We start from the raw sequence: 27597 nt of genomic DNA on the forward strand, positions 1-27597 counted from the left end.
CTTTTGTATTATTGGAGTACTGACCCAGAGAATTAATTGATGTGAGGATTTCTGGCTTTCTAATCTGCTTATTTTTTGAACAGCAATTTGAATATATCAGAGCCAGAGACAGACAAGTAAGAAATTAAATGCTTGTATTTCTCTCAATACAGGTTTCCTCTAAGGGCATGGACACAATGGGAGATATTTACTAAAACTGGAGCATGCAAAATCTGGTGCAGTTCTGCATAGAAACCAATCAGCTTCCAGGTTTTATTGTCAAAGCTTAATTAAACAAGCTGAAGTTAGAAGCTGATTGGCTACCATGCACAGCTACACCGGATTCTGAGTGCACCAGTAAATCTACCCATTATAAATATAGCTTGTATTTTATCTGCTTTTAAATGCAAGCCTTCCTTTATTTGCCTGTTTATCCATCCAAACAGCATATGATTTTAAAATTTAGCATTTTGTGAACTGCTTTAAAACTATATCATCCTGCAGTTTTGATCCCATTCCCATTACTTCCATTTTCTTTTTTACAATTTTTTAAAAATGTTTCTTTGTCTTCAACCTCCTACATGAGGTTTTGTAGAGATGTTCCTCTACTTTTTATTACATCGATATTTCTTATTCATTAGAGATTCTACTGTCAGTCTTTGGGCTCTTTCAGACGGCCGCTCCGCTGCTTTAGTCCGCTGCGGGACTTTTTTTTTTTTTTTTTCATGGAGCGGATGACATTTGTGTCATCCGCTCCGTGTGCCCGCATATCATCCCACCCGTTTGCGGATGATATGCGGACATAATGTAAGTCTATGGCATTGCGGATGTCAGTGGATGACACCGCTGACATCCGATTTTCCTTCCTTTCCGTTTTTTTACACGGATGAAAAAATAGGGTTCTGTTCCATTTCAAAAAACGGAACAGAACTGAAAGGAAGAAAATCGGATGTCAGCGGATGGTATTCCGCTGACATCCGCAGTGCCATTGACTTACATTATGTCCGCAAATCATCCGCAAAAAAATAGGATGATTTGCGGACAAGCGGAGCGGCCGTGTGAAAGAGCCCTTAAAGAGACAAAGTTATTTTCTAAACTGCTCAAGCTAGTTATTAAATGACATTCCATTGGCAGTATTTTGTATAGTATTGAATACACTGGATCAGTATGACACCCAGGCACCTAGCATTATCAGCAGGTAAAGTAATAAAGTAAATTGTGAAAGTGAATCTACTGACATGCAGCAGTAAATGCTGGTCTACTTCCACATTTCATGATGAAGTCATACAACTGAACTCCACTCCAAGGTGGACCAGCATTTACCATTGTATGTCTGTGGATATCAGACTGGGAATGAGGTAGTAATTTATAAGCTATACATTGAGTTAATTTTTGTGAATACCTTGATTTTATATATGTTTTAGTAGTTAATTTTAAACAGAGAGCACTAGAAGTATCTATGTTGTCTCTAACTGAGGAGGAGTGGAGAAAGAGGTGTATATGCAAGGAAGGGGGAACACCTTGTAACCCCCTGGGCATAAGAGTCCTCATATAGACCTCTCATAGTTTGGAGGTCTACAGAGGGGTGAGCACATATTTTTCTGCTGGGCACGTGGTCTTGCTGTTATAAGAAGGATCCTGGGTTCCGGTTCACAAGCACCATTTATGTTAATAGGAAGTTTTATTTGATTGCACGTAAATGGAAAATCTGGGACTGTTTGATTTTTTTACATATTGGACTTGTTTTACTATAATCACTGATTTATGCTTTAATGCTCATTCACATTGTTTGTTATGCTGCACTATACTGTATATGTTATATATAAGTTTGAAAGTCATAAGCACATTTTGTGTTCTTTTCTCTTTAACTGTAGTCTTCAAAAAATATTACAGAAATAAATACGGGGCCCATGTTATGTATAATAATAGGAGCTGTCTGTTTATCAAATATGTAAAAATAATTATATTACAGGAGTCCATTAAAAATATTTTCTCCCCTTTACCCAATGGAAGAAGGTAGCAGGTCAATGTGCAATCAAAACTGAACTGTAGTCATTCTCTAAGTAACCCTTAGTCAGATATTATCCTTTTTATTGCAAGTTGCTTTAACATGCTTAAACATGAGTAAAATATTAATCAAGCACTGTAGATAATATCCTAATCCCTGATACACAAGAGAAAAGATTGCCATAGATTTATAGAGCCTATGCTATGCCATTGCTTTCATGTTCAATTAAACAAGGATTTAACCATCATTAAATGGCAATTGGGATCTAACTAGTTTATGCAAGTTTTTACAAATATCTTCTATGCCAAGCAAGTGTATAAAAGTAGAGTTCTATTCTATAAGGAAGGCTCTTGAGAGGGCCAACATTAAACCTTCTCTTCTCTTTTCCTTTGTCCATGCAGGACATTTAAATCCCCCTTCCTACCAGCGGCTCCAATCAGCAGTGATGATGACCAGAAAAAGAGCCCTGTATAAGTTCTAAACCAGCTTGTTGGTGCTAACTCAGGGCCAAGGACTCTATACCCAATCACACGTGACAGCTCTGAGCCAATCATTAGATAGCAATGCTGTCACATGGGAGAGGGAGGAGTGGACAGGATACACCGTGTTTTTCACTTCACTCCTTAAGTAAAGGAAGTGGGGGATAGAAAGAAATCTAAGTATATACTGCTATGGCTGGAGGAAATAGGTTAAACGTTTACTTTACCCTGTAAGGCCAAAGAAAAGGTTGACTTTAAAGTGGAGTCCTGCCCCCTCCCTCCAAAAATAAAAGTCAGCAGCTACACATACTATAGTGCTGACTTTTAATATGAGGACACTTATCTGTCCTGGAATCCAGTGATCTCGGCAAGCCAGCCCAGCTGTCGGGTGCTGCTGCCACCATTTCTGGTAAGAGAACTCGTGAGTGAAGCCTCGTGGCTTCACAGCCGATTCCCTACTGTGCATGCACAAAGCGCGCTGCGCTCTCTTACTTGCCCTGCAGCAGAGGAAAGGGGAGTAGGGGGCCAAACTGTTGACATATCTTGCCGTGGTGAGGTCCGACAGAAGTGGGGACAGGGTACCTGTCAAAAACAGGTATCTGCTCCCCCCCTCCCCTGAAAGGTGCTAAATGTGGCACCAGAGAGGGGGAGGAATCAGATAAGCTTAAGTTCCACTTTTGGGTGGAACTCTATTTTAATGTCTTCTCCTTCACAGGGCATTTTGCCTCCTAATGCAGCCATTCCATATTTAGCTAGTTGTTCTTGAATCCTCATTCAAAATGAAGTAAATTATCACAAAGTGAACTTCTTCTTGAAGCTAGCAAGCTTTTTATTCCAACATTTTCCTGCTGTGATGATTAATGTTTTATTCTGTCTCCAATCTATTTACAAAGTGCGTATTTCTGGATACGGAACTTTAGGATAGTTAACTGCTCCCTGTATATTACAAGGGTGACTGATTAGGAGTCTAATTAAATAAATTACACAGAACTAATTCACGCTAGGGATCTAAGCATCTAATTACATTTCTAAATTGTCACTTTATGGTCTGCCTTCACGATTAATAAATGTGGCAACATTTATTACACATAATTGAACTTCATTTCATTTAGGGACTGTGCTATTACCTCTGACTGAAGGTGGTCGGATGAGGTTACGATTGCTGACATAGCCCTTGGCGGGAGGGAAAGGAATACTTGGGATTGTTGCAGCATATGGAGGTGGAGCATAGAAGACAGGGGCACCAAGATAGGCTGTGGTTGGATCATAGACATGGCCAATAGTATATGTATATTCTCCTTGTATAGGGGCTCCTCTTCCTCCTGTTCCCCTGGTATACCTCACATAACTGTCCTTGTCTACTGGCTTAGCCAAGGTAACTTCTATGGGAGATCCATCTATAATCTAAACAAACATGAAAAAACATGTATAAATAAACTGTACCATGTGCACATAATAATATTTAATTGGCAACATTAGGGCCTATATTCACACTGTTGCAGTGCGGTAACACAGTGCAATGTACATTGTGCGTGTTGGCATGCTTCCTTTTGAAATGAATCCAAACACAACTTCGGTTGTGGTACACTGGGTTGCTGAAAAGGGTGCACTCACACAATTTTTTACTTTTTGGTGTATTAGAAAGCTTAATAAAATTCAGTGATTGCCTCAAAGTATCAATAAACGCACATCATAAAAAACCATTAATGAATGCTGTATTACATGTTTTTCATACCCACTTAAGTCACTATAGGATTCATTTTCTGTTTCTGCCATTCTCTATCTATCTATGTCCCCACTAAAGTTGGGGATTTTGCAGGGCAGTGTTGGCAGCTTGTGCACATGCTGAGTTTTCAGTGTATTTTTCGGAGCATTTCCTCCTGATCACATCTGAGCAGCCCATGCGACGATAAAGTCACATATGTTGACGTATACACAGTGGTAAATGACAGCCCACTCCCTCCCTCCTCCCCCATGCCCACTAACCAGCTAAACACAATGGGGATGGGATATTACATCTTGATTGAAGGAGGCTTCACCTCCCTCTTATTCTAAGAGACAGGCTGGAGGGGCGTGACAGCGTGTGACTGGCAGAAATATGCCCACACCATGCTATTGTCAAAAAAAGCTGGGAGGGCATTTACATTCCACTTCTGCTATGGCTTCTTGCCTCAGAGTGTTCGCTGCTCCTGTCTTGTTCCCTTTTTGCTGTGTTGCTGCCAGACTCTGATGCCATTTACCCTTGATCTTGCCCTGTGTCTGGTACCCTGCTGTTTCGTTCCTTTTTCAGTCTTGTATCCCTTCTTCTTATCAACATGTATCAAGTATTAAGTAGTGCGGCATAATGCACTTTAAGCATCACACAGAGCTAAACAGGCCCTTATTGTAAAACTGGCCTGGTCTAAAATGTTTAAAAGGTTACATCAGTGCCAAAATTCAGGCTGTGGTGCCTAACAGAATCTGTGTTACTACACTGCGTCTACAATCATTCATTACTCTATGTCCTTGTAGAGCATATTTGCTCAACCTGTGGCCCTCCAGCTGTTGTGGAACTACAAGTCCCATCATGCCTGCTTTTGGGAGTCATGCTTGTAACTGTCAGCGGCTTGCAATGCTTCATGGGTAGTTCTGCAACAACTGGAGGGCCCACAGGTTGAACACCCACATTGTAGAGCCACCTTTGGCTTCTTCACAAATTTAAAAAATTAAACCCCAGTCCCTCTTTTCAATACTATCCACCCCTTTCATTCCACTGTCAAATGTCAGAACTTCACTGGATAACAGAGACTCTGGTATTCATCAGCAGCAGAAGAGGGCAGGGATGGACTTTGACTGAGGCCCCATATACACCCTGGAACTTTGATCTAAGGCAGTGGTTGTCAACCTTCTTTGAGACTAGGGCCTCATAAACTTTGCAAATCTTCAATGCCCAAGCAGTAAAAATAAAGCTTGTATTCATACAATAAAAGTATGGAAATGCAAAACATACATGGAAATGTTGGATGACTCTGGATGGGACTGGAGTGATGATGGGGGTTGTGGAATTGGTTAGTGGACTCTGAAGCAGGCTTGATGGCCCTTTAGAGGATGAGGTTTCTGAAGGAGGCTGAGGGGCACTGTGAAACTCTGCTGGGGTTTGGGGGCATTATGGGGGTGGAGGTTCTGCAGCAGGCTGAGGGCACTGAAGGAAGGTGGGCGGCATTGTGGAGCCTGAGGTCTCTCAGGGGGCCTGGGGCACTGTGTGCCACTATGGTAGGTTTGGGGGTCCTATGGAAGCTGGGGGACTCTGTGGGAGGTTAACCTCCCTGGTGGTATGATTCTTTTGGATTTTAGGTGCTGAAAGCGGTACCATTATTTTGCATGTAATTCTTGTGAATGAGCAGCCCAAACCAACTGTATACATTTATTATATATATATTATATATATATATATATATATATATATATATATATATATGTATATGTATATATGTATACATATATTATATATATATATATATATATAATGTATACAGTTGGTTTGGGCTGCCCATTCACAAGAATTACGTATATATATATATATATATATATATATATATATATATAATGTGTATATGTATATATATATATATATAATGTGTATATATATATATATAATATATATATATATATATACGTAATTCTTGTGAATGAGCAGCCCAAACCAACTGTATACATTATATATATATATATATATATATATATAATATAATATATGTATACATATATATATATATATATATATATATATATATATATATATACATATATATATATATATGTATATGTATATGTATATATATATATATATATATATATATATATATACCTTTTTTCCGGCGTATAAGACGACTGGGCGTATAAGACGACCCCCCTATTACATGATCTACCAGTAATACTTATACTTAGGTTACCTTGGAGATATTATACTCGGCGTATAAGACGACCTCCCATTTTTGGGGGATTTGTTTGAGGTTCAAAAGTAGTCTTATACGCCAGAAAATACATATATATATATATATACATATATTTACATAAAAAGTGCAGTAAAACTGCAGGAAAGGGCACTGGGGGGCAATGTAATGTGAATTTTTTTTATTTTGAATGATATCAGTGTGTTTGGTGTGTTTTACATTTGAATTTGCCGCCGGTTCCACCCCCCGGCGGACGTCACCGGAGACAGATGCCGGGGCTCGCAGACGATTGGGAGAGAGCTCCGCCGCCGCACACCGCCGGGATACATCGCTGGATCCCGGAGAAAAGGTAAGTAAAACCTCTTCCAGGATCCAGCGATCTTCCTAGCGCTACCCCGAGTGTGGCTCGGGGTTACCGCTTTTGGCTCTGAAATGTAACCCCGAGTCACGCTCGGGAATACCGCTAGGAAGGTTAAGAGATCTGCTGCTGACTTGAGGCCTGGGAGGAGGGAGGCCATGGCCCAGCAGTGGGCCTCAGCCATTTAATAGAGAACCACTAATCTAAGGAAATCCACAGGGACAGAAATTGATTTAAAGACTAAAAACAGACACTGGAAGGCTCCAACCATATATCTGTGCTTCAGCATTGTTGTTATCCTAATCATACTTCCCAACTTTTTGAAATGGGAACGAGGGACACCTATTAGTAAAAGGTTGTTTGTGGCACAGGTACACCTCCTGCCATACCCCCTAAGGAGAATTATACAAAAAAAAAAAATTGGTTAAATCCACAAGTGCTTTACTTTTTTAATTTTACCACTATTACTCCTTTATATTGGCTTTTGAAATTTACAAATGCAACAATTTAGAAATAGGATGAAAGGCTTAGCACTGGGAAACACTTTTTGAAAGATAAATAGTGCATTTTATATACAACTATATAGATCAGACCAAAATGAGGGAGAAATGAGGAGGAAAGAGGGACTATGTTCCAAATCAAGGACAGTCCCTCGAAATCAGGGACAGTTGGGAGCCATATCTTAGTCTTGATAAGGCTGTCAGAGGATCAGGCTTACTGTTATCCCATTGTCTTCTTTATGTAATCTTAAAGGAATTTTAAAATAAATGAAAGTGCGCCAGTCCAATATTTTAATGTTGGCAGTTTAAAGGACCATTATACCTAAAATAACATTATACTGCATCCCACGATTGCTACAATACGGCTTCTTACAATATAAGTCTGCTGCAAGTCCCTATATTGATTGCAATAACAGATGTTCCCTGTGAGCAGCACATCATTCAGTGCGCAAGAGCAGCCCTGTTATTGAATATTCACCAGATCCTGGCATAACATTTACATAAAGCTGTACAGGTCACTTCCCTTGCATCTCTGACAGCCTTCAGTTCAGCATTGACAGATTCCATTCTTATCTGAGTAATATTGTTGATTTCACTCTCTTTCATTTTCATTGTGCTAGCAAGGCTGTGTGTGTGGAAGAAACATTTTATGATGTCAGCTCTGTGTTTACACATAATAATGAGGAAACAGAATTGAGCAGCACATGGCAAAATATTGCTTTAACGCTGACACTTTTGCAGCTACACACAATCAATTTTTCCATTAGCTATGTATACAATGTGTTGTGTTTGTGTATGTACCCATTCCTCCAGATTTGGTAGGAGCTGGTTTACATGCCACCCTTCAACAACCTACATATACTGTATATGTGTCACTTTTTTACATACTGTGAACTTCTTTTATGCTACGGACTAGTACATTGATGCTCGCTCATATAATAAAGCGCAATATAATTTTTACTTGTAATGTAAGTGGGTATTACATTTTTTTTTTTAGGTAAAGTTAATCCAGGGAAAATCTGATTGTCTCTCAGAGGATCAGGAAGGAATTTTTTTCCCTTGCTGTAGCAAATTGGATCATGCTTTGCTAGGTTTTTTCGCCTTCCTCTGGATCAACTGCGGGTATAGGATTGTGTATATGGGATTGTATGGTTGGGTTTTCAATACCGTTTTTTTTTTGGTTGAACCAGATGGACTATGTAACTGAATGAATGTGTGCATGCAATGGTCAGTGGGGGCATACCATACCATCTTATGGGGGATCTGAGCGACTGCAGAGTATACCAGAGGTAGGACTTCGATAATACTGTGTAATAGTCTATTTTAATTATAATTATTGTGTGTGACTCTGGGTGTGGATGCCGCCTTATTGTTTGTATCTGAAAAATCACAATTGCTCTTTATAGGACTTTGAAGGCAACTTCCAACCCAAAAAAAAAAAAAGATAGAATACCATTTATTTTCTTGATTTAAAGTATAAAATAAGGACAAGATTGGGTTGCAACATCAAGAAGTGTGATCCAAATGATATCCCCTACAGCTGATGATTTAGCTTACAGTTATTGGATTACTGGTTGGCCCACTTAGCTAAATTAAGAAAAAAAAACTTATCATATCTTATTTTTTGATTAGAAGTTGCCTTCAACTTCCTATAAAGAGTAATTGTAATTTCTCAGAAATAGTCAATTTTGGTAGGACGTGAATATTATGTAAAGGGGTGCTTTGATCCATATTGCATTTATCTATACATTATTTAGACCCTAATTATTTAGACCCTGCATTATTTGTCCCTTTATTTTCACCTGGTGATCCAGACAGTATATCTGTTTCTTTTTAACTCCCTTTAGCAGACCACTTTAGCAGTGTCATTATAGAGTTGAAACAAAGCATTTAACACTGACAGGGGTGCTTACAATGGTCAACTTTTGTTTATTCATGAAAACCAAAAGAGAAATAAATACTGTAACTGCTTAAAAAGTGTAGGTAGAGTTTAGATTTAATTCATTAGTCATGTTGATCTAAATCTGCTAGTGCATCTAAGGCTGGCCATACACGGTCCAAATCTCGACCAGTTCCCTGAGATTTGAATTGTAGGGCAGGCTAAATCTACTAAGTTGATCGATCGATCAACTTGGGTATAACCAGCCTGCCGGGTTCTCTTGTGATTATCGCTAGCAACTACTAAAGCTGCTAGTGTTAATCACTGTCTTCTCCTGGCGGGGGTGGCTTCCCCCCATCCCCTCCGCTGGGGCATACAATTGCTTGGCAGGAGGGATTCCCGTGGTTGCAGGAAATACATTTGCACCATGTATGGCCTGCCTAACACTACCTCCTCCCCAAGACTGACAATGCTGCTATTCAAATGGTTCTCCAATGCAGACACACAAGACAGGAAGTGTGTTACTGGCAGAATAACCATGTGAAAATAAAGGAAAAAAAGCCTAAAAAAACACATTGGTAAGCTTCAATACAGTTATATTTATATTTGAGCTTAAGGCTATTTTTCTCTTCTTTTTCAAGACCTCTGCAATTTGCCCTGGCATGCTGTCAATCAACTTTTGAGCCACATCCTGACTGATGACAGCTCATTATTGCATAATCAATGCTTGGAGTTTGTCAAAATTTGTGTTTTTTTGTTCACCTGCCTCTTGAGAATTAACCACAAGTTCTCAATGGGATTAAGGTCTGGGGAGTTTCCTGGCCATGGACCCAAAATTTTGATGTTTTGTTCCCCAAGCCACTTAGTCATAACTCCATCATGCTGGAAAAGGCATTGTTTGTCACCAAACTGTTCTTGAATGGTTGGGAGAAGTTGCTCTCAGAGGATGTTTTTTTACCAATCTTTATTCATGGCTGTGTTCTTAGGCAAAATTTTGAGTGAGCCCACTTCCTTGGTTTAGAAGCAACCCCACACACGAATGGTCTCAGGATGTTATACTGTTGGCATTACACAGGACAGATGGTAGCACCTTTTCTTCTCCAAGCAAGGTTTTTTCCATATAGCAAACAATCTGAAAGGGGATCATCAGAAAAAATGACTTTACCCCAGTCCACAGCAGTCCAATCCCTTTAGCTTTTGCAGAATATCAGTCCCTGATCTTTTTCCTGGAGAGAAGTGGCTTCTTTGCTGCCCTTCTTGACACCAGGCCATCCTCCAAAAGTATTCACCTCACTGTGAATGCAGATGCACTCACACCTGCCTGCTGCCATTCCTGAGCAAGCTCTGCACTGGTAAGGCCCCAATCCCCAAGAAAAATCAACTGAAGGAGACAATCCTGGCGCTTGCTGGACTTTCTTGAGCCTGAAGCCTTCTTCACAAATGCAGATGATATGTGTTTTTTTAGGATTCAGTTATTTGTGTGGCAAAGAGGGACTTTGCAATTAATTTCAATTCATCTAATCACTCTTCATAATATTCTGGAGTATATGCAAATTGCCAGGCAGCAGACTTTGTAAACAGGAATATTTGTGTCATCCTCAAAACTTTTGGCCACGGCTGTATGCATAAATGCAGTTGATCATTCACCTTAATTTATATGGCAACCAGGTGCCATGCAGATAGGTGACTAAACGTAATATATTCTTGTAGTGGAACAGTGAGAGCTAGCAGTGCACATAATCATATACAGTATGTGCATAGGATACATGTAAATGCTTGACTACTCTCTTAAGTCGGTGAGCACCTTACAGAGTCAGTAAATCAATTCCCTATGCGTTGTAGAAAACAATAAAATGAAAAGCAAACTGATACTTTTGTTGTAGACCTTGAACCTTTGTGATCAGCCTTACCATCACAGACAAACGTCATCATTGATCATTTACGCATATTTGTTCAGATGTAAACAATATCACAGATGTGCCATTTCAGCACATATCTCACCTTGCCATTTAAAGCATTCATGGCGTCAACAGCATCATTGCGATTGTTAAAGTGTACAAAGGCATAATCTCTAATTTTCTTTACACGTTCAACTGCACCTGTAAAAAGAAATTGCAAATATTAAATACTGACACCAATGGGGTGTTAAGGTAAAGGTTTAGTACTTACATACAACAAATAATCACATGAGCTGCTCTGGTTTGGTTTGTAATCTATACTACATACTGCAGTGAAACCCATGTTGTCTTGTTCCCAACCCATTCATGTCCTAATGTCTGTTTTTAGAACATGAGGCAGAGCCTCTCCCGTGATGTCTACAGTAAAGAAAACCTGTGCTGAAAGTGTTATGTAAGCTGTCATTGCTGCCTTGCTTCTGAACATGCTAGTTTCCAGAACATGTATGCAGCCAGTGAAATCAGAATACCTGATCTGCATACTGCTACTAAATGAGTGAGTGACTGAAAGTAATAAAATTAGGGAATTAGCATGCCAACCAGTCAGAAGGAAGACAAGAATTGCAGCCTATGTATTTCTTTCAATGGCAGGTTTGTTTTACCTTCAATGAAAATATCAAATACCATTTTGGGCTTCCACGTCCCATAAGCAGCAGAAACTGTTTAGAACAGTAGATGGACACAGTTGGACATGCTTTCTTGAAGGAGATAAGCAATAATTAGACACATGCTATGACAATCAGTCCTCATGCACACTGGGCGTTATAAAAACACCAGTAGCGTTAGCCGTAATAAGCTGTAGCTGTAGAATGAGTTTTGCAGCGTTTGCGTTTTTAGCTTCTTTTTTTTTTAGCAAAACTTTACTCCCACAAAAGCTTATGACTCAAAAATGCTGATAAATTCTAAATAACCACATTTTCAGCATTTTTAAGCTTTTATCAGAGTTAGATCGCTTTAACAGCTGAAAAACTCCTGCTAAAACCCACTGGGTTTTTTTTTCTCAGCCAGAAAATGCCCCTCTCAAAAAAATGCTGATAACAAATAAGATAACATGTCGAGGAGTTTACTGGCTGCAGTAAAAAATGCCTGAAACCAACCAAAAACAGCAGCTGTAAAAACGTCCGGTGTGCATGAGGTCTAAATCCTACGTTTTCAATATTGGGGGATATATCTTTAATACAAAGGGCCGTGTTATGTTGAGCTTTCTTCCAAATACACCCTTAATTTTAAAAATGGTAAAAAAGAATAAAATACTGCACATCACATGCTAAGTATGTTTAAATATCTGTTATTTATTTTGATATGTAGAGGTGAATAGATTCTTCAGAAAAATACCTTCATGGTTTATTACAAAGACAGGACTTTGAAGTCAGAAAGACATGACACATATTCTGGCATGATTGATATCTCCTATCTCCAGATTGATTTGAAAAGCACATAAATAACTAGATTTATTACACAGAAAATTATCACCTCACAAAGTTCACAGTTCAAAGTTCTGACATATTTTAAAAGAAAAGAAAGATAGTTTAATATGTGTGGGTAAAATAAAATTGCATAAAGTCCATCACAATGGTTAAAACCTAAAAATATTATTATTTTATCTTAGAAATTAAATCAAGAATGGAAATTAAATATAATAATTTATGGTTGGTTTTATTTAATCAGTTAATTAAAATACACTTTTTTCAGTCTTACTGTTGAAATTATATCTGAAGTTAAAACATTTTTTTTTAAAAAACGTTTTTGATAGAGTAGGGGATGGGTAAAACCCCTGTTGGGTGTCTTATTGGGTCAAATTATCTTCCTATCAGTTTGGGTCCTATAAACACGGAAATAAGAGGAAAGCTCTCCAAAATAAGGGACATACCATCATAGACAGTTGACACCAGAATAAGTGTCCTCATTGAAAGATTTAATCTCTGTTCTTGTTCTGCCAACTCAAAATCTTGGATTTTCCCTCAGTCTCAGTCCTGGTGACCATGACATAGACATTAAAAAAACAAAAAACCTCACAGAGGTTCTAACTAAATCTTTTCAAATGAAAACAAGGTTTGTCTTTAGCTATGCTTTAAAGCATGGATGTCCAAACTTTTGGCTTCTCTGGGCCACATTGAGTGTACAGAAATTTTCTCGGGCCGCATATAAAATATATACTAATAGTTAAGGTATATAAGTAATAAAACACCACCGCGCCCTTCCCGTGCTGCCGCGCCCCCTCCCCCCCAGCACTAATTTAACACAACTAGTGGATGATCTCCTCCGAGGCTGCCTCTGTGGCCATGCCCCCGACTCGACTTCCTTCCTCCCCAGCAAAAAAAAAATTGTCAGGGGGCAGTGGGCCGCATTGCCTGCGGTTCTGGGCCACATGCGGCCCCCAGGCCGCAGGTTGGACATGCCTGCTTTAAAGAGATTTCTACAATAAACACATTCCATCCTATTTGGCCTGGTTTAGGTATGGCTAACACAATGTGGAAGGCACATCACCACAACAACAATGTGTATATGAGTCAGTTATCATAAAGTTGTTCACTAATAAGAGAATGTACCAGGCTTGATGTTATTGAATTCTTTCTCTATTGTCTCCTCCGCTGTTGTTAGCATGAGATTTCTGACATATAAAATCTTAACTGATGACATTGTATCTTCATCAACTTCAACCTCAGGCTCTGCCCAGTCCACTGCTATAGGATGACCCCATAACTGAATGCGCCCTGTCAATGGGACAACAAAATAAATATATTTGAAAGAGCTGTGATACATGTCACAAAAATTAATATTAAAATACTGAATGTACATAAAAGTGTAACCATAACTAAGATTCAAACTTTATTGTACATAACTCAGTCAGACACATACCAGCAATACTATGTGGTTGGGTCCTTGTGCATGCGTAGTTATAAAATAAATACAGAGAAAACATTTTCTGAACAATATTGCATATTGATAAGATCATTTACTTTAAGGAAATCAATAAGACAATAGCTACTCTAAAAGAAAACTCTACACAAAATATAAAACAATGTTGTTTAAAAGTTATGTAGAAGCCTGACTCAGAGAGAAGTTGAAAGATTTGTACACTTGACCTCCATCTGTGATAGTGGGTTGTATCCCACTAAGGATCCCCTTTAATATGTTTTCACTGGGAAGTGCTGCTTGGAAACTTTTTTTTGCTCATCATGACAACCAAGTATACCCATTAGGGTGATGGTCAGAAGGAATTAAAAAAACAAAATCTCCAACAGAATCGGTGCATAGAGCTTTCCTAGAACAGAATCCTATTCACACGTTTCATTCAATTACATACCCAAAAAATAGGATGAATATTCCTAATTTTAGGATACTGGGTGGACCCACGCAAATCATTAATTTTAAAATAATCAAATATTGTACTAGGACAACAAGGCAACCAAAACAGATCCCAAAAGTAAAAATGAGTCCAATGAAAGAGTCTTGAGCAGCTAGCACAAAGTCCTATTGGTAAAGGATGATAAAGTAGAGTCAAATAAACAGCAGCACTCAAAGTATATTCCAGATAATCCTCCAGTGGCATAGGCATAAAAACTGTGAGAGAAAAATGATATGTCCACCACCAAGGGAAAGAAACACACTGTCTCTTACCAGATATTAATGGCTACAGGGTTGAGCAGCAGTCAAAGTAAGCTCATATGCATCATTTGGTCAATTAATCCAAATCCCTTAGAGGCATGAAGGCAGACTCCAAACCATAGACATAGGGAAATAAAAGGCAATCATTGTGCAGATATCTCTAAAAACAGTTTATTTAACAAATAGAATCTGCACATAGGGAACTCACACTTTCTCCAACAGAACAAGCATGTAAAACACAAAAGAAGTGGTGTATATTCGTTTGAAACCAGAAACATGGGCAACGTCACGTAGCTAAGCTCCTTCCGACGTGTTTTGACATAGATGACATCATTAATTTAGCTCCAGTGGCCCAATGCACATCTAGAACCACTGGACATTGCATTAATGGTGGTCACAAAGTCTAAAATACCAGTTTATAGTTCAGAATAAATGCATCTATAACATTAGACTATATTTGGACTAAACACCAGCAATTCTGAATGTGCATATTGCAATTGGGATGTAATTTAGTGATTTTCCTTGCTCTACCACTATCCTTAAATGAGAAATAATCCTCTTATTTTTGGGATAGTTGATGATATGAGACATAGGAACTGGTTCTAAGATGTCTCTACTGTTTTACTTTACTTGTGACAAGATAGAAATGCAGGTATTTTACTTTAATTTATGATTTAGTGAATGTATTTGTTATTAAACTTTAATAAAGTATTCAATATCATTTTACTGAATCATGTGAAGGATGACTTTTAATTACAAGTCTATTCTAATGCTAGAATAATGAAAAAAGTTAAAACTCTACATTTCTTTTTTCCAAGGTATGACAATATAAATCTGGTAAAATTACAATAAAACTGAGACGCTGACCCTCTAGGATACATTTTAAAATGTTTCAACTCTATATACTGTGAGGGAGTGATCCTTGGTTGACCCAAGTTTTGGTCCGGATGCTTCCCAGCTGCAGTCTTTCTTATTTTTCTTCCAACATTAAAATCAACAAAGTCTAACAATTATATTAAAAAAAAATAAAAGCTTCGAATTCAGCCTTTTTTGCTCTTGTGGTATCCCATTTTCTTCTACAGATGCCACCAATAAGTACAGAAGCTACCCTGTAAATGAAGATTGAGTTTATTTATTTTTTCCTACCTAACTCCCATAAAAATTATTAGTATTAAAGTTTTATTTTATAAAAATGGTAAACCAAAAGAGATTACAAAACAAAGGGCTATCAGACCTACACTCACCGGCAACTTTATTAGGTACACCTTTTCATCAGAATGGGGATGAAAGGGGATTTAAGTGACTTTGAACTTGGCATGGTTGTTGGTGCAAGATGGGCTGGTCTGAGTATTTCAAAAACTGCTAATCTGCTGGAATTTGGGAGCACAACCATCTCTAAGGTTTACAGAGAATGGTCTGAAAAAGAGAAAATATCCAGTGAGTGGCAATTGTGTGAACAAAAATGCCTGGTTGATGTCAGAGGTCAGAAGAGAATGGACAGACTGGTTTGAGATGATAGAAAGACAACAGTAACTCAAATAACCACTCGTTACAACCAAGGTATGCAGAATACCATCTCTAAACATACAACACATCAAACCTTGAAGCAGATGGGCTACAGCAGCAGAAGACCACACTGGGTTGCCACTCCTGTCAGCTAAGAACAGGAAACTGAGGCTACAATTCGCACAGGCTCACCAAAATCGGACAATAGAAGATTGGAAAAATGCTGCCTGATCTGATGAGTCTCGATTTCAGCTGCAACATTCAGATGGTAGATATTTGTGAGTATATCTATTGTTGTTTTATTCTTTGAATACATTTCATTAGGATAGTGCGCTAGATCGGTGCACAGCCTTCTCTTTGTATTGTCATTCAGATGGTAGGGTCAGAATTTGACATAAACAACATAAAAGCATGGATTCTTGTTGGAAAAAAAAAAAAAAAGCATGGATCCATTCTGCCTTGTATTAACAGTTCAGGCTGGTAGTGGTGGTGTAATGGTGTGGGGGGTATTTTCTTGGCACATTTTGGATCCCTTAATACCAATTGAGCATTGTTTAAATGCCATGGTCTACCTGGGTATTGTTGCTGATCATGTCTATCCCTTTTTGACAAAAGTGTACCCATTTTCTGATGGCTACTTCCATCAGGATAATGCACTGTGTCACAAAGCTCAAATCTTCTCAAACTGGTTTCTTGAACATGACAATGAGTTCACTGTACTCCAATGGCCTCGAATCATCCAGATCTCAATCCTATAGAGCACCTTTGGGATGTGGTGGAAAAGGAGTTTCACATCACAAATGTTCAGCAGACAAACTGCGTGCTGATTTCATGTCAATATGGCCCAAAATCTCTGAGGAATGCTTCCAACACCTTGTTGAATCTATGCCACAAAGAATTAAGGCAATTCTGATGACAAAAGGGGGTTCAACCCAGTACAAGCAAGGTGTACCTAATAAAGTGGCCAGTGAGTGTATATATCCAATAATTGATTGTTTGTCTCACCTGGTAATAATTTCCGTCTGGCCATAGCTGCTGCACGATGACTTTCATACTCTACAAAGGCAAATCCACGATTTTTAGATTTATCTGCAGCACTGGGGTAGACAATCACATCAATAACGCCGTCTGTTACTTTCCTCATTTCCACTAAAATTTCTTCTCTCTTCTTGGTCTTTGGGATGCCACCAACAAACAGCCTGCAGTTGTCTACACTGGCACAGACCCCAAGAAGTCTCCCATTTCTGTAATATTAATAGCACGTTGAAATGTTGCTGAGCAAAATTACATTTACTTTAACAGAACCAGCATTTGACACCCTGACTCAGTATATTAAGACCAGTTATGGATAGAATAACTTTTTTAGGTCCACTGGGTTTCTTGGGCTTGACATAAATGGTGTTGATCTGATCTGACTACACAGTGGGGGAGGGGGGGATCTGTGGAGTGGCAATAAAAAAAATAATTACTCATGCACATTTCACCAAATGTGAATTGTTCTGAAAAGTGGGTGGCTTGGCCAAACCTTTCCAATGAAACCCACCAGGAAATTAGCTGTAATGGGTAAAGATCTAGTTCTTCTTTTACTTCAGTTTTAAAAACTGATCTCAGTACATTTTCGGAATGATTCAAGATGCTTAACACAGTAATAGGCATGAGATAACATATCCTTGATTTAGACTTGTTTGGCTAGATGAAAGAACAATCTAAAATACCTTTGATCCAGTAGATGGAAAACTGGTCTCGGGAACTGTTAATCAGACAGATTTGAAAACCTTAAAGTATATTTCCATTTTTGCAGTCAAAAAACAAAAAAACACCATAAGCTTGTTACGTATTTCCATTCCCACAAAAGAACTACCTGCATACCAACAGAACCTCCCTTCCCATACATGAATCAAAATTCCGCAGGTCCCTGCTAAACCAGCTAACTTTCAATCCATGTATGGCTGGCTTAAGGGACAGGTTGAGCTCCCTCTCATTAACAAGCAATGGAGATGTCCAGGTTGTAAATATTTAGCCATTTGTTAGGACAGAGAGTGCTTAAACCTAAATTACAACTGATGAAATGGGATCTACTAGCACTGTACAAACAGGGGTAATTATGACAAACACAGCTCCCAGCCCCCTCATAAATAAGGAGAGCTAGTGGGATTTTTTAGTGCTTGGGTATTCAGAAATAGTACCTAAAAAAGGTAAGCTGACATTTTTAAATATATATTTTTTTAATTATGCTATGTGATTGAGATCATGTAACAAATATAAAGAAGGTGAGCTGCAAAAGTGGAAATACACTTTAAGCCCTCTAAAGTCTATGGACACCATAGCAATGGAGTAGCTTTATAAATGTAACCTAGCATGGGTCCTTTAACCACGTTACCACTGCTCACTTTGCCTTTTTAAAGTGTCTCGTTATCGCCTGGCGACGTAGACCTACGTCACCAGACATTCGCTCCCACTGTAATCATACACAGCGGGAGTCGGGCCAGGGGAGGGGAGGCGGTGATCACCGCCGCTCTTCCCCAATCGGCGGGGATCGAGTGAGGAAATCCGCCCGCTTGTGTAAACAAAGCGGGCGGATCTCCTATGTGACAGGCAGTGACAGATTCCAGGATTCAGCATAGCTGAACCTGCGATCTGTGCATGTGTCACACAATCCCCTCCCCCCACACACGTCAGTAAGCACCAGGCATACATTTAACCCCTTGATCACCAATAAAGTTAACCCCTTCCCTGCCAGTGTCATTGTTACAGTAACAGTGCATATTTATAGCACTGATTACTGTAGTAATGTCACTGGTACCCCCAAAAGTGTCAAAAATGTCAGTTAGGGGTCCGATCTGTCCGCCGCAATGTCGCAAAAAAATTGCAGATCGCCGCAGATTACTAGTAAAAAAAAATAAACAAAAATTACAAATCTTTCCCGTAGTTAGTAAACACAATAACTTTTGCGCAAACCAATCAAAATACGCTTATTTTTATTATTATTATTTATTTATTTATTATTACCAAAAATATGTAGCAGAAAACAAACTGGCCTAAAATGTTAAAAAAATTTAATTTATATATATTTTTTTGGGAATTTTTTCAAAATTGTCGCTCTTTTTTTCAAAAATTAATAATCGCACAGGTGATCAAATACCACCAAAAGAAAGCTCTATTTGTGGGGAAAAAAAAGTACATAAATTTAATTTGGGTACAGCGTCGCACGACCGCGCAATCGTCCATTAAAGTAACGCAGTGCCGAAACGCAAAATATAGCCTGGTCAGGAATGGGGTAAAATCTTCCGGTTTTAAAGCGGTTAAAAATATGCTCATTGAGAATTTTTTTGTCAAAGACATGTAGCTAAATACATTTTGGCCTAAATAGATGACAAAAATTGAATACATTGGATATTTTTTAACCGTTAAACTAGAAAATGTCAATTTTTTTGCAAACTTTTCGCTCTTTTTTTATTAATATCGCAAAAAAAGAAAAGCGCAGAGGTGATCAAATACCACCAAAAGAAAGCTTTGTTTGTGTGAAAAAAAGGACGTAAATTTCGTTTGGGTACGGCGTTGCATGACCGCGCAATTGTCAGTTAAAGTCGCGCAGTGCCAAGTTGCAAAAAGTGGCCCAGACGTAAAGCAGGAAAATCCTCCGGTGGTAAAGTGGTTAATAATATTAATTAAATATCTTTAAAACAAGGTAAATCAACACATATTGGGCAGGCTACTCTTACTGTAAAAATTCTCAAAAAATAAACATGAGAAATATCTGAACAATTTGATCTTAATAATACGGTATCCTTATTTTATTCAATTTCCAACAGTTCATAATTCTAATGGGCAGCATTCACTGTACACAAGGCACACAAATCTTTTGACTACCATCCTGAAAACATTGCTATATACTGTACCCTTCTGTATGTAAAAAAATCCTGAATAAAAATGAAGTACCATAGCGGGTACATTCTAGTCCAGTTTGGACTAGAAATAAATGACAGCTTGAATCTGATCTGATTGTTATAGGTAACAGAGAGAGACTTTCCTGTCAGATACTAATTTAATGTGAAACTCATTATTGTTCCCATTAAATAGCTTACATCTGAAAGATTAGAAATTACTCAGCTAATTAAAAAAAAAAAAACTTTTAAATTCTTATCAGCTTTTCAACAGAACAGAACAAGATTTTTCCTACTTTTAAAACCTGACTTAAGTGAGAATTTTTATTGGATTATTCTGTTAGCTAAAGGATTTTGAAAAGATGTCAGTATTTTAAATTAGGAATTTTAAAGTATTTTAAATTAGGAAGATTGCTAAACCATAAACTGCCTGGCTTCAACACTGTCTGTTGGGGATGAATTATCATTACTGGTAACGACATATGCATAGATGTCATTTTTAATGAATACTCACCGAATTTCATAATTATTTAGTTGTTTGATTGCATTCCTGGCATCCTGTCTGTGGGTGAAAGTTACAAACGCATACCCCCTATTATTTCCATTGAAGTCCATCATCATTCTCATTTCATAGATTTTCCCTATCTGTGAAGATATGTAATAATGATAGGAAATCAAATAGTTAACATGGGAATTGCAATATTACCAGTAATGAGGAATCGTGTGTGTGTGCCATTTGTTCATGCAAATTAATTTGTTACAGGACAAATGAGGATTTTTCTTGTACTTATAAAAAAAAAAATGGTTTAGCAATAAAGCTGTATTAGGCATATGCATACAGTTATACAATAGGTACAAATATCCAAGTGTGTCATATCACATCAAGCATAATACAGCATCAATTTTCGCTAGTAATTACAACCAAAATACATACATGTATATATGTAAAGTGAGCACCGCTTAAATCATATAGAAGCTGATGTTTAGAAATACATACAGGAATTCAGTACCCAGAATAGAGTAATGAGAAGGATAGCTGAGCCAGACCCTGGTGAAAAGAGGAAAAAGCCAGTGTTTTAGGGGTGTGAAAACCCCCTTTCTTAAAGCAGATCTTCACTGTATCCAAAAAATGCTATTTAATTCACTTTTAATATTCAAAACAAACTCCCACATCCATCCATGTCTCCATGCTTTATTTTGGTCAGAAATCTCTTTGAAAAACAGTTCCTGGCCGTGGCCATGTTGAGTAAGGGGAAATGATTCATGTAGCATTTACTTCCTGCCCTTAGCTCAAGTATGCATGCAGGAGAGTGTGCTTAGCTGAGAAATCCCCTCCTCCCCTCCTGAAGACTCCTGGGATGTATGACATCATTTGCCTAGGCAGGAAACCAGGAAGTAACGGAAGAAATGCGAAAAAAAGTTTAAAACAAGCAAATAGGATCTATTTACTAATGCTAGCAGCATGAAGATTAAAAATAATAAATGTTAATTAGGAGAGTGAGGTTCCGCTTTAAGATCCTCCTACCTGCTAAATGGATACTCTATTGGCGCTTTTCCACTGCATGGAACCGAACGGTTCGGCTCGCTTTTGTGCTTTTCCACTGCATGGTACGCATGGTACGGTGTTGGAACGGTTTGGTACGGTACGGTACGGCGGCACTTTTCCACTACATGGAACCGAACGGTACAGCTCGCTTAAACAGTACCACCTCGGTTGTGGTTCTAAGAGGGCCGTACCGATACCATATCCCACAATCCTTTGCAAGGCAGCCTTGACTGTTTGTCACTACTAGCCACTGATTGGTCAGAGAATCGTTGTTATCCCACCCACTTACTACTTTAGTGGGAAAGCAAACCGTACCAAACCTTATCGAACCGTTCCAACACCGCACCATGCAGTACCATGCAGTGGAAAACCAAACTGAGCCAAGCAGGGCCGAGTGGAGCCGAGCCGGTACTTGCAGTGGAAAAGTGCCATATATGGTGTTTGGCTCCCACCAAACAAGCAAAATATCTGACATTCGGACCAAAGTTTGGTCCGAACGATTGCTTGGACTGAACCTTGATCTCATCCCTAATTCTGTAACAACCTGATAGAGGTTCTAAGCTGTTTCCACATGATCAAAACTAGAAAAAGGCTTTGGCTGGAGTTCCTATTTAACCAGTTCAGGTCCACCCTATAGGGATCATGTACTGTATATATACGTGATCCGGCTCCTCCGAGTAGGGAACGCATATGCGTGCCAGCTCGCTCCTGCTGTGATTACGCACTGCAGAAGCCCAGTGGCAGGTACCTCAGACTCTATGTTTAATGCCACCCCCTGATGATAGAGGAGAGAGGCAGAACAGCGATCTGTCTATGCAAACGAGGCAGATCACCATTCTGTCAGTAGGGAAGGCATGGATCCTGCAAAGCAGGGACATGGATTCATGCCTTCCTCTAGTAAAAGCACCTCCCACACAGTGCACAAACACAAGCTAGGCAAACATTTCACCATTGGTTTGCCCCTGATGTTTAACCCTTTCCCAGCCAGTGTCATTGTTACCGTGATAGTGCATATTTTTTTAGCACTAATGGCTGCATTAGTGTCACTGGTGTCACTGGTTCCCTAAAAGTGTCAGTTAGTGTCCAAATTGTCCACCGCAAAATTGCAGTCTCGCTGATCCCCGCCATTTCTAGTAAAATAAATAAATACAAAGAACTAAAAATTTCCCATAGTTTGTAGATGCTATAACTTTTGCGCAAACCAATCAATATATGCTTTTTTTTTAATCAAAAATATGTAGCAGAATACATATTGACCTACATTTATGAAGAAATTTGATTTTTTAAAAAAATGTTTTGGATTTGTTTTATAGCAGAAAGTAAAAAATATTGGGTTTTTTTTTTTCAAAATTGTCAGTCTTTTTTTTGTTTATAGTCACAGAGGTGATCAAATACCACCAAAAGAAAGCTCTATTTGTGGGACAAAATGACATAAACCTTATTTGGGTACAGCGTGCAATTGTCAGTTAAAGTAACACAGTCCTGTATCGCAAAAAATGGCCTGGTCACCAAGTTGCTGGCTAGAACCCTGAACGAACAGAATAAATATTTTGCCTTATGTGACTTTCTATAAAATGGTAAACTGTTACAGCATGTAGAAGTGTGTTTATCCCAGCTGTGTTCCAGATAATATTTTAAAACCATGCAAGTTTCGTATGTTAGAATTCCATAACTTTTGACTCTCTAGACACAAACTTTATTAGACAGGACTCGGAGTATTTTTTCCAAAAACACACATTATAAATTATACATTTATAACTATTTATATAATGTACAAATGTGTACAATACTCACGCACATTATTCAACTGTTTTATTGTTACTTTATTGCATCACTTATTTTATCTAGCAAGCACTCATTCCATACAGGTCAGCCAGGAAGTTAAAGTCGATCGAAACGTTGCTTGCTACACTTTATCTTAAACAGCTGTCAAGCTTTTTTTTTTCCAAAATACTGTTTTCATTATATGTTTCCTTTGTATCTCAGGGCTGCTGATCTTCTACAGCCTCTTTCACCGACTTCCTTTCCATATGCACTAAATATAGTGTCTATTGCTATATCTTTAACCAATTGATCTCCGGCAGGTTTTACTCCCTTCATGACCAGGGCTTTTTTTTTTTTTTTGCTATTCAGCACTGTTCTACTTTATCTGGCAATTGATTGGTCATGCATCCCTGTACACATTTGAAATTGATATCATTGTTTTGACAAAAATAGAGTTTTCGTTTGGTGGTATTTGATCACCTCTGGGGTTTTATTTTTAATTATATAAATGAAAAAAGACCAAAAATGTATTCTACTGCATGTCTCTGGTAAAAAATAGTCCTAGTGACTGTATATTAGTTGGTTTGTGCCAAAGGTATAGCATGCACAAACTATGGTATATAAACGGGAATTTATGCAACTATGGAGGCTATACTGTAATGGCGGTGATCAATGACTTATAGTGGGACTGTGATAGTGTGGCGGAAAATCTGGCACTGACATCCCCTAGTGCCATTAATACAGTGATCAGTGATAATACTGTACACTGACACTGTACTAATGGCACTAGCTGGGAAGGGGTTAACAGCAAAGGGCAATCAAGGGGTTAATTGTGTGCCTAATAAATGTAATGTAGGTTGTGCTGCTTTTACTTACTGATCTGGCTGTTTTTTTTAAACCTGCTTTTCAGGGAGAGGAAACAGCCAGATCAGTCTAAGGCCCCGTTCACACTGGGGCGACGCTACTTCCCGGGGCGACCTCACAGGTCGCGGCGCGCTGCTCGCACCCGCGATCTCGGAGCGGCCGGCACGGACTTCATAACATTGAAGTCAATGCAGGTTGCTCCAGGTCGCCCCAAAGAAGCTCCGGACCCTTTTTCTAAGTCGGAGCGACTTGTGTCGCTCCTATTAGAACGGGTCCACAGCTTCTCTATGCCAGGCGACCTGCAGCGACCTGTCAAGCGACCAGGTCGCCTGACAGGTCGCCCCAGTGTGAACGGGGGCTTAAGTGTACACAGAGTTCTGTGTGTTTGTAAACACAAAATTATGTGTGTGATTGGACACAGCCAATCATCATGTTTCAGCTGAAATTATTGGTCAAACTCATGCCGTGTTAAATCATAGCACAGGTCAGCGGCACGTCTCAAACCCAGCAGCAAAGCGGCAACTTACATTAAGCTTGCACTACACAATTAATTTCAACAACAATCTTTCCATAATGTTACATGTGCACTTAAAGTGGTTCTAAAGGCTCAAGGTTTTTTACGTTCATGCATTCTATGCATGAATGTAAAAAGCCTTCTGTGAGCCATCTCGATCCAACGATGTGCACAAGTGCATCAGCTCTCCAGGGACTCTGCTTCCCAATTTGGCTGAGACAGCAGCAGGAGCTACATGCTCCCACTGCTATTATTTACAGCCACTGAGCCAACTAGGAGAGAAAGGGGATGTGTGTGAATGGACACACAAAGCCATAGCTCAGGAGTGAGCCTCCTTGGGTGCCCCCATTGCAAACTGCTTGCCTTGGGTGGCTCTCAGGAGGAGGGAGGGGCCAGGAGTGCGGGCAAGGGACCTGAGAAGAGGAGGATCGGGGCTGCTCTGTGCAAAACTGCTGCACAGAGCAGGTAAGTACATGTTTATTATTTTTTTTATCACGTTTAGGCATTTTATGCCTCTAAAAGCTTCTCTTTGGTAGACATGCAAAATCCCTGTGGCTGTTGCTGGGCACCACCATCTTGGATGTGAAGTCAGCAGACTCAGCGCTGTCACTCAAGTGACAATAAATAGTATTTCCCTTTGTTCATTCCCTGGCAGATACACAAGAGTTTATGTAGGGAGGTAAAGAAGAAGGCAGAGGAGATGGGTCAGCATGGAGATTTACAAAATGAGGACCCCCCCCCCCAAAAAAAAAGAGATTTCCAAAAGAGGATAGAGCTATATTGTGCAAGGAGAGAGGGGCTGTGCTAGGGAATTGACTCTTCCTGAAGTAGGCACGGTTACATGTTGGTGTCCATAATTGCTATCTTATGGTGACACTAGATACACAATCCTCTTCCTGAAGTAGTCCAATTTCCTAGCAAGAAAGGCTCATTTCAAGTCCATAAAATGTTAATGGCATGAAAAAAATACTGCAAGTAAGTATTTAAGATACTTAAATCTGTTTTTTTTTTTATCTTGTAGGCTGCTGACGTGGTAACTTTTATAACTTATTTTATTATTCCAATTTTTCCTATCTCCGTTGTATGTCCAAATTTTACCTTTTCACATAATGGTATGAGTTCATCCTCAAAAAGATCACGGGGAAGTTTGCCGACAAAGATCTCACAGCCTCTTTCTGGAGGCGGACCTTCCCATCCAGGAGGAGGGCCTCCATATCTTCTCTGTCCATTTTCCTGTTGAAAAGAAATGGCTTTTTATTAGCAAAAACACAAGTGAATGTTTTTCTATGATCTAAAACTGGAAAAATTTGATATGGAAGTTCAACCCAAAGTTTAGGTCAGTGATTTTTTTTAAAACTAGATTTCACCATGCTTAAAAGTATGCCTTTACCAGAGAATAATGACTTTGTCACATTACAAAACATTCAATTGCTAATTATTATATTGCAAGATATTGTTCTTATAATCGGTAACCCATAGCAACCAATAAGATTCCATCTTATAGTAGTTTGACTTCATCCTAGTGAATACCTGTTGGTTTCCATAGATTGCTACACTTAAGAATAAGATGTATTTATTAAGGCTGAACATATTGTTGCTTCATTTTGTGCTTCATGTTTAAATAGTCTCATTGGCGACAGACTTTTAGAATTGCTGAAAAAGCAGGTGGTACGTCCTCTCTCCCTCATCCCCTAAAAGTTAATTTTTCAGGCAATAGGGAGGCTTAACCTCCCTGGCGGTATGATTATGTCAGGAATTACATACCAAAAGCGGTACAATTCTTTTCATGGAAATTTGGCGTTATGTATTATAGGCCTACAATTCTTAGTAATTACTGACTTAAACCTGACCAAAACAAGAGTCTAGTAGACATCCCAGATGTGATAAATTTGAAACACAAACACGTGAATTATAATCGAATCAATAATATTATTTTATTATTTAATATATAATATATATAATAAAATTATATTATTGATTAGATTATAATTCATGCATTATATATTATATATAGATATATGTGTGTGTGCATATATATATATATATATATATATATATATATATATATATGCATATATATATATATATATATGCATACATATATATATATATATATATATATATATATATATATATGCATGCATATATATATACATATATATATGCATGCATATATATATATATATATATATATATGCATATATATATATATATATATATATATATATATATATATATATATATATATATATATAATATAAAATGTGTTTTGTGCAACGTTTTTTTTTTTTTTTTTTTAATTTCCCTCCCTAGTTCCGCTCCCATGCATCATTGCTGCTGCAGGGAACGGAACTAGGAAGTGATCAGAGCGACGGAGACTGACGGAGGAGCGGCGGGACTCTCGGCTGGCGGTCACAGCAATGAGAGATCATCGCTGGATCGCCAGGATAAGGTAAGAGAACACCGCTGCGCTCTCTGCAATCCACCCCGAGCGTGACTCGGGGTTACCGCTCCTGATATGAAAAACCAACCCCGAGTCACGCTCAGGATTACCGCTAAGGAGGTTAAGCTAGTAGTATGATGACCATGTGTATCTCTGTGTGCAAAAACTATTTTATGCCTTTATTTAGCTAGATCTTTCATGTGTGCCTTATTGACACACAATCAAATCTAAGGGTGGACATAAACAGCCCAGGCCTTCCCCATTGTAAAGGCCTGATGCAACATTTTGGTGAGGAATGGGCCATTGGCAGTACCACAATAAAGATGATTAAAGGTGCAAAAAAAACAGTATAAAAAAAAAATGCTGTTATCAGAAGT

General features: G+C 38.6%; 1 protein-coding gene across 2 annotated transcripts in view; it reads right to left on the reverse strand.

The window, feature by feature from the left end:
- Positions 1-27597, reverse strand: part of A1CF (APOBEC1 complementation factor) — an 88299-nt gene that overhangs the window by 17830 nt on the left and 42872 nt on the right. For both annotated transcript variants that reach the window (XM_082269227.1, XM_082269226.1), the window contains exons 3-8: positions 25876-26010; positions 20604-20734; positions 17211-17449; positions 13640-13804; positions 11137-11234; positions 3594-3870 (exon numbers count right to left, since the gene is read on the reverse strand). In XM_082269227.1, coding sequence (XP_082125353.1) covers positions 3594-3870; positions 11137-11234; positions 13640-13804; positions 17211-17449; positions 20604-20734; positions 25876-26010 — 1045 coding nt within the window. The remainder of the gene's footprint in view (positions 1-3593; positions 3871-11136; positions 11235-13639; positions 13805-17210; positions 17450-20603; positions 20735-25875; positions 26011-27597) is intronic.

This window comes from Pelophylax lessonae, assembly GCF_965119305.1.
Source record: "Pelophylax lessonae genome assembly, chromosome: 9".
Lineage (NCBI taxonomy): Eukaryota > Metazoa > Chordata > Amphibia > Anura > Ranidae > Pelophylax > Pelophylax lessonae.